Source organism: Phalaenopsis equestris, unplaced genomic scaffold, assembly GCF_001263595.1.
Source record: "Phalaenopsis equestris unplaced genomic scaffold, ASM126359v1 Scaffold000402, whole genome shotgun sequence".
NCBI lineage: Eukaryota > Viridiplantae > Streptophyta > Magnoliopsida > Asparagales > Orchidaceae > Phalaenopsis > Phalaenopsis equestris.
This window is the reverse complement of record NW_018164844.1, coordinates 1284176-1292289: the sequence shown is the minus strand read 5'-3', so window position 1 is coordinate 1292289 and position 8114 is coordinate 1284176. Positions and strand designations below refer to the sequence as shown.

Genomic DNA, 8114 nt, shown 5'->3' with positions numbered 1-8114 from the left:
TAATTATAATATTTTGCAACTATAAAAACTCTAAGCCCAAATTTAAATTAAATCAGGTTTTACATTCTTAATAATTCATGAAAAATGTAAGGCACACATATTCTTGTACCCTTTTTTGATGATATTCACATAAGGTTTATGTTGAGTAATTTAGGGCAAAGAAACGAGAATCAACACAAATTCAGAAGAAAACACATGGATTTAACGTGATTCGACAAAGATGTCTACGTCATCGAGAGCATAACAGCAACTTTCTTTTAATTTCAGAAAAGAATGTAGAATATACCTAGGGTTACAAAACAAGACATATATATAACCTTACAGTACAATATGTAATTACAAAATTACCCCTCTATCGTACCGCGGTGGCGTTGCCCCCGCACTCCCAACCTGCCTAACGTAACTTCCCTGATTGAACAGATGCTTCCGGTCGCGAGCTCTGCTGGCTCGCTCCATTCCACTTATCATATGAGCCATACCAAATAGTTTAGTTTCCAACACTTTAGATGGTACTTTTATAAATAGTATACTTTTTGCAAATTACTCAAATTTTAGAGCTAAAAAATCAAATAGCAGATTAAGTATATGTGAATGTTACTAGGGCTGTCAAAAAAGCTCGTTGTTCGCGAACAGTTCGTGTTCGGTTCGTCAATGAGTTCGTGTTCGATTCGTTCGATAAGTAAACGAGACAAACACAAACAAATTTTTTTCGTTCGGTTAGTTAAACGAACCAAACATGAACAGTGATGCGTTCGTTCGTGTTCGAATCGTTATTGTTTGAAATATAAAATAATATAAAATAATTATATATAAAAAATTTATTATATTTTAAAACATTAAATTTTATAAATTATAATATATAATAAAATAATAATAATAATATATTAATATACTATAGTAGTAATATACTAATATAGATATTGTATATTTATATAATATAAGTTATATAATTAATATATAATATTATTTTTATATATCGGTTCGTGTTCGGCTCGTTCGTTAAGAAACGAACACGAGCTTATTTCAAACAAACTAAATTTTAAACGAACTGAACACGAACACAAACTTTGTTCGTTCATGTTCGGTTCGTTTACACCCCTAAATGTTACTGCTCATGCACGAATTTTATGAGGGCTGACAAATTTCTAACGGGATGAATTTATACCCACTTATTTGCCGTTGAGATTCGTATCTTTCTAATGCAAATCCTTACACCCATGAGCTTGTTAATAATTGGAAAATTTACATAATTACACATAATTTCTACCGATTTACATGCATAACACATAAATTTTGATATTTACATTTCTAACATCTTATTGTTATAAATTCATGCATGACATATGCATATGACTGTTAAATAAGAAAAATAATCTTCTCGGAATTTGTGTGAGACACCTGCACCTGTTTGAAGAAACAACTGTGAAACTGCTAAAAAAAATCTTCCGTTCAAAAACTGAGGTGACCATTAAATAATAAAAAAACGTTTAAGTAAATTAGACAGCAGTTTTCTAGCACCCACCACATGTAATCAAATTTGATGAAAAACTGTAATTTTCAGCTGGAGTCTTTTGAGAATGCAAACAAAACACAAACTAAATAGAAAAAACTACGATGCGGTACTGCACCGCCTAAAATTCAAAATTTGAGTACTAATAATGTAAATATTAAAGTTTAAGCATTTTATGCGTAAATACATAAAGGCTAAATGATATGTGCATATATACACCTTAAAAATCAAGTATTATATTTCAATATCCTCAAAAAAAGTTATACAAATTGTTTCTCACTGGTCCCCACATTTAAATATCACACGTTCAAATTCACGTGGGGCCCGCATTTTATGGCCCTCGATCAAACGAAAAATTGTTCGGGCGAACGCAAAGCACCTCCATCGACCGGTTCAACAGCGACACCTCACCCTCCTCGGTCTCCACCGCCAAATCCACTTCACATTTCACACTTACCAGGCTCTCCGCCGACGGGCCCCGCCCGCCGTAATGCGCGGCGCCATCCACCCAATCTTTCCACCATCCGATCGCCATCCCACGGCCCAGCATCGCTGGAATGATTGCTCCGGCGATGTGACCCGGCCAGATAACGCCACATCGCCGGCGGTGCGAATCTTCTCCATGTGGCTCGTGGGTTTTATACTGGTCTTCGACATGGTATTTTATTCCACGTGGAATTAGCCGGTCAAATGACGGTGCATACCATTTAACACGTGTCGGTCGAATCCTTTCGGGGAGAAGCAACCTTTTGAAATCCTGGCCGCTGCAAATGTGAAAAAAAATAAAATAATAATAATAATAATAATTTATAATTTCAAAGTTAAATTATATTTTTGATCGATAAAATATGAGAGGCGATTTCGTACAACACGCTAAACATCATTATTTATAAGCCTAACACTTTTTAATTCAATTTTCAGATTCTCAATCAATTGTTAAATCAAATGTTAAAATTCATGATAAAATTTTAGTTTATATAATGGTTGTTTGTTAGATTGACTCATATACCATATAAGGGACAGATGTTGGAGTGGAGCGGAAGATTCTGTCCAAATCAGGGGAGTTTCCTTATATGGATTGGGGGTGCGGTACATGTGTAATTTGGTAATTACATATTGTATTAATGCTTTCCTTTTCTGCTCTTTCTAGGGTTATAAATAGTTTTGTTTGTAACCATAAGTTATTTTATTATGTATCATGTACTTTTTTTTGGATTATTGGAAAAACAACTGCTTTGCTCCCGATGATGTAGGTATCTCTGCCGAACCTCATTAAATCTCTTTGTGTTCTTCTGGATTTGTGTCGATTCATGTTTTTCTTCGCCCAAATTTATCAACAATATTTTATATTTTTAATCAAATTTTTAATGTTTTGATCATGACACGAATAAATACATCAATATATATGTATGTATATATATATATATATATATATATAGTCATTTTATAATTTAAAATGATTTAATAATGTAATGTATTTTAATGAAGGTCATTGCCAGCTTCTCATGTGACCGTGGACTGTTGAGAACTAATTATTGTAATGGTAGGTAGACTACTAGCCCTTCATTCTCATGTACTCTTATTTTATATGTATTCCTCATTTTCTTAATGCAAAATAATGAAACTCAACGTATAAAAAACAAAATTTTAATAAAATAAATCATTAATGTGCACCCTAAAGTCGTCCCATTAGCCTGCCCCCCCACCCACCAGTCTAAAGACCAAAATTCGCCTCTTGCTGCCATTAGGCTTCTTCCTTCCTTCATCTTGCTCCTTCCCTCTCTTTCTCCTCCAAAAACTTTATTTTTCTTATTCAATCTAACGTCATGTCTGGGGATAAGAAGGAAAGTTTTCATTTTGAAAACTTCTATGATCCCTACTCATTCTTTTCTCACCACTCCGGCGGAGGTTCCGGCGATCCTCAAGATTTCGGCGCTCCATCCCTACCTTATGCAGGTTTTACGGAATTTCTGCAGAGCTCTGCTGACTATGGAATGCTTTCCAAAGCTTTCGACTTATCTTTCTCGGCAAAAGATGAAGCTTTCGGACCGCTTCGTAAAGAGATGAAATTGGAGAGTGATGAAGCAGTTATATCCGGTGTTAGAACTAATGAAAACAGCTCTGTTGCGGGCAGCGTCGGGATTTTACCGGCCACCGCTAACTCGTCTCCGTCTTCCTCCTCCATCGAGGTGGCCGGGGAAGAAGACTCCGGCGGCAGTAAAAAAGACGAAGTAGCCGGTGAAGAAGAGAATGGTGGACAGAAGGATAAGAATACGTAGGTTATTAATTATATTTTTGCAATATATTTTTAATTTTTTCTTCTTATGATTTAGCAAGATTGAATTTTTCTTCTCCTTCTTTTTTAAAATTTGTCACCTTTACTAAAAGAATAGGGTAGCAATCTAGCTTCAAAAGCTCAACTTTCTTCTATATGCAAAGAAGATCGTGAAAATTTATGGATCTAATTTTCCGATTAACTTAATTAATTAATCCTCTGTTTAAGTATTATAGATTCAACAGATCTTAAGATCTGGATTCCGCAACATTATTTAAATAACTATATATCCTCTATATGCGTAGATCTAATACCATTTTCCTTTTTTAAAATTAATACAACTATCTATGATCATGATTTTAGCTGAGTAAAAATTACTGTTTTAATTTCTTATAATTCACAGCAGCAGGGCAAAGAAGAAGGGGGAGAAGAGGCAAAGAGAGCCACGTTTTGCTTTTATGACCAAAAGCGAAGTGGATCATCTTGAAGATGGCTATAGATGGAGGAAATACGGCCAAAAGGCAGTGAAGAACAGCCCTTATCCAAGGTCTAACATATAAGCTCATAAACTAAACATATAAAATGAAAAACTAATCCTGAATCAACATATATTGCATGCAGGAGCTACTACCGCTGCACGACACAGAAGTGCACGGTGAAGAAGAGAGTGGAGAGATCGAATCAGGACCCTTCGATCGTGATCACGACATATGAAGGCCAGCACACTCATCACTGTCCGGCAAATGTTCGAGGAAGCTCCCACTTGCTGGCGAATCAGACTTCATCCATGGCGATGCAGAGCTTCAGAACCGAACTGTTTGGCCAACAACTTTCACAATTGGGGTCCACCAGCTCCGGATATGGGTTCCTGCAAACCCTATCGTCTCCTTCGCAGCAGCTTCAGATCCCTAACTATGGAGCTCTTCTACAGGATATCATGCCATCATTTATTAAAAGCAGCCACCCATGAAGATACACTACTTGCAGGTCTAGATTCTATTTATATATTTATATCTTTGCTTAATTATGTTACGAAATATGTATTTTTAGATTTCGAGACAGTTCGATATTATTAGAAGGAATTTAAAATATACAGTTTTTCTTTCTTTCTTTTATTAGTTTTTATTCGAGAACTTTAAGGTTTTCTGCTGAGGTAGATGCATGCAAATGATGATGAAGCAAATGAACGATAGTTATAGTTTTAATAGGTAGTGTATGACATATCTATCTATCCATCTATATATATATATATATATATATAGATGCAAGAAAAGATTCAAGATGTAAACACAAGAGTATTAAAATTATTGAAAAATTATAAATATATGGATATATATAATTAAAATTTCGAAATAGCAATCTCTTAACTAATCAGACTGAATCAATCTGTATTATGTATTATGTGTTCACGTTTCAATATGAATACACACTGAATATTACAAGTTGCTGATTCTTCTATTGATGAGTCGTGATTGCGTGGAGGGCAGTTTGTCATATTCTGCCATCCTTCTCCTACTTTTTTCTTTATGTGATTCTGTCGACCATTTCTGCTTTATCATTTTCTTTCATATAGGACTTATAATGCATGAGTATCATGTGTAAAATACCTTGAAGATCTAAATAATCTTCTTAAAACAAACTTTTCATTAATATGAATTTGATTTAATTTCAATTGGAATAGATAATGTTATGAAATTTAGGGAGAAGAAAAATAGGAATCGACACAAAACCAGAAGAAGAACATAGATTTAACGAGACTTCAGAGGAGTTCTATACCCATAGGGTTACACATCTATTTATAGATAAAACCTAGAGATAAATTACGAACACGTTCTCGCTCCCCCCAACCCACCAATCCAAGAGACACACCTCTTCACACTAAAAGACACACCTCTTCACACTAAAAGACACACCTCTCCAAATTCAAGAGATTCCAAATTCCTGATATATGAGTGATACCTACCAGATAATATGTTCACATATATTCCAGCTGTTCTTGAGTAAGATGCATACACATCACTTGTAGAAGGAAGATGATACAACACTCCAGATAGTATAAACAGAGATTACAATCTTTAAACACAATAAAAATCGGCAAAAGTCTTCAATATCAGAAAATAACAGCATATATATATATATATATATAGTCTTTCAAAATGATTTGGCCGATGTGAAATGATAATAAGTTGGCAACTTGCTTCCTGGCCTTTCCTACTGCTAAGCATGCTTAAATTGAGGAATTAGAGTCCTATTAGGACTCTATTTGTTAATCTGTTTTTTATTGGGGGGTGGCTTTTAAATGCATAACACACATTTCTAATTATAAGTTTATATATCTAACCCCCAAAATTTCATATTTACAACAAAAATATCATCACCATTAACTTCTTGATCATGCATGCATAGATTCATGATATGTATCAAATTGTTGTAAATGTAAATATGAAACGTTGGGTGTTGGATATGTAAATAAGAAGGAATTGTGTGGTTTGTATGCAATTTTTCCCTATTTATTTTTTTGTCTTCTCATTAAAGAGGTGCCCTGAGGCTTTATTCTTTTGTCTTTCTTGTACTGGCTTGCGTTTTGGAATTTGGCGACCGTGTTAAAATCTTTTCATACTTCATTCTTATTTATCCAATGATGGCAGAAAGAAAAGCTTTGGTTCTCTATTTGATTGAATGTTTTATTTTTAGTTATATTAAAGTTTGGTAACTCATATTGTGATGCAAATTCATAAAATAAAGAGGAGTTGGACAATGGCATGGATCACACCACACCATTTGTACAGCAGCATGGTGCGATCCATATGGTTGTCCGGATATTTTCTCCTGTCCATGAAAATCGACGAGCGAGAGTAGAGCACTAACCATGCATAAAATCTTTATTACTTTAAGCTAGATGGTATCCGAATGAAAATTAGCCTTTTCTCGAAATTTTAATCAAATTAATAGATTGTTATCGATATGTATTGAAGCTCTTCATGTCATTGACATAAAATTTATTTAAGTTTCTAATATAATAGTTAAGTTTGGACCCAAGATTTTGATATATTTTATTTTAGCCAAATAAAAATTTTCTCAAATTTTGAGCAAATGACTTTATATTTTATTTATTAGAGCTTATAAAGTGAGATAAATAAAGTAATATTGTATATATAGTCTATCAATCAAAGAAGAAATTTTTTAATTCAATTAGCCTATATTTTAGAAAGTTTTAAATTATTGAAAATTTATACCATAGAAAGAAACAAAATCTATTAAACGTGAAATTTATGTAGTTCATGAAACATGATGTTGAGGACCTTAGAACAGAAAAAATATTGCCTACTAATGCGGAAGGTGCGAACAATGGTAGTGATTGAGCAGCAGTGATTGAGCCGAGAAAAAAAAAGACCTCTTGTGGGTTGAAATGGTTAGCTATAGTTTCGGCGCCCGCACCTAATACGACTCTCTCAGAACTTGGGGATAATGTATGAAAAAAAAATCTTAATTTTCTGCATTTTATTAATTGAAAATTGATTTGATGGTGTATAATAAGACATTGCGCACATTTAATCTATCAAAAATGAATTTTGCTTAGATGAAGCAACCACAATGCTTTAAAGAAAAAGATTAGTAATTATATACCAAACTCAAAAGATAGCTTCTATATGATCAAAATTGTCTACTCCTTACTTCTATGTTATAATAATATTTCTGTTAGGTATGACTCATATACTATAGATAAAGGAAAGCTCATATACCAGATAAAGGACAGATGCTGGAGCCGAACAGAGCGAGCCAGGAGCGGAGTGAAGCGGAAGAACAGTGTTGGATTTTATTATTTAATTGGATATAATTATAAATTAATATTAATTTTCAGCTTTACAAATACTTCTAAAATATCTCAAGCAATTAAAATAAATTAAATATTATCAAAAATATATTTCTTACGCACGAGCAATCATAAGCTATAACTAGATTTTCGTCATTTGGAAATTGCAACATAAACCTTGTAAGAACAATGAAAAAACTAGTCAACTACCTGCTGATTCAAGCACAGAAGCAGGCTTTGGTCATCAGCAAAATTTACAATTTTATAAGAATAAATCTTGATATGGCCTGATTCCCGACCATCTTTAATGTGCATGATTGTAAATAATAGATTTTATTTAATAACTTTATATTTCATGTTGGTTGACATCCATGGTATAAGATCCCTCAGTTTGAGAGTTCGAATCCTCTCTGGCACAGCTGATCTTAAAAAGTTGGTACTCAAATTGTTAGGCACATTAGGGGTGGTTGAATACTGATATAATTGCCTCTGACCATTTCTTTGAAATATATATA

General features: G+C 33.6%; 1 protein-coding gene across 3 annotated transcripts; it reads left to right on the top strand.

Annotated features, from left to right (window-relative positions):
- Nucleotides 1–3211: 3211 nt before the first annotated feature.
- LOC110026859 (probable WRKY transcription factor 28) lies at nt 3212–4859 on the top strand. 3 transcript variants are annotated; one of them, XM_020728045.1, is made up of 3 exons: nt 3212–3785; nt 4195–4332; nt 4407–4859. In XM_020728045.1, exons 1-3 carry the CDS (start codon nt 3337–3339, stop codon nt 4753–4755), a joined length of 936 nt encoding a protein of 311 aa, XP_020583704.1. In that variant the 5' UTR covers nt 3212–3336; the 3' UTR covers nt 4756–4859. The 3 variants fall into 3 exon arrangements, with proteins under 3 accessions (XP_020583704.1, XP_020583703.1, XP_020583702.1); XM_020728044.1 differs by having other exon boundaries at nt 4192–4332; XM_020728043.1 differs by having other exon boundaries at nt 4189–4332.
- The last annotated feature ends 3255 nt before the right edge of the window (nt 4860–8114 follow it).

Coding starts and splice junctions, on each gene's coding strand:
- LOC110026859 (XM_020728043.1), top strand. CDS start 3,337: ATGTCTGGGGATAAGAAGGAAAGTTTTCATTTTGAAAACTTCTATGAT. Junction 3,786..4,188: donor GGACAGAAGGATAAGAATAC/GTAGGTTATTAA, acceptor TATAATTCACAG/CAGCAGGGCAAAGAAGAAGG. Junction 4,333..4,406: donor AAGAACAGCCCTTATCCAAG/GTCTAACATATA, acceptor TATTGCATGCAG/GAGCTACTACCGCTGCACGA.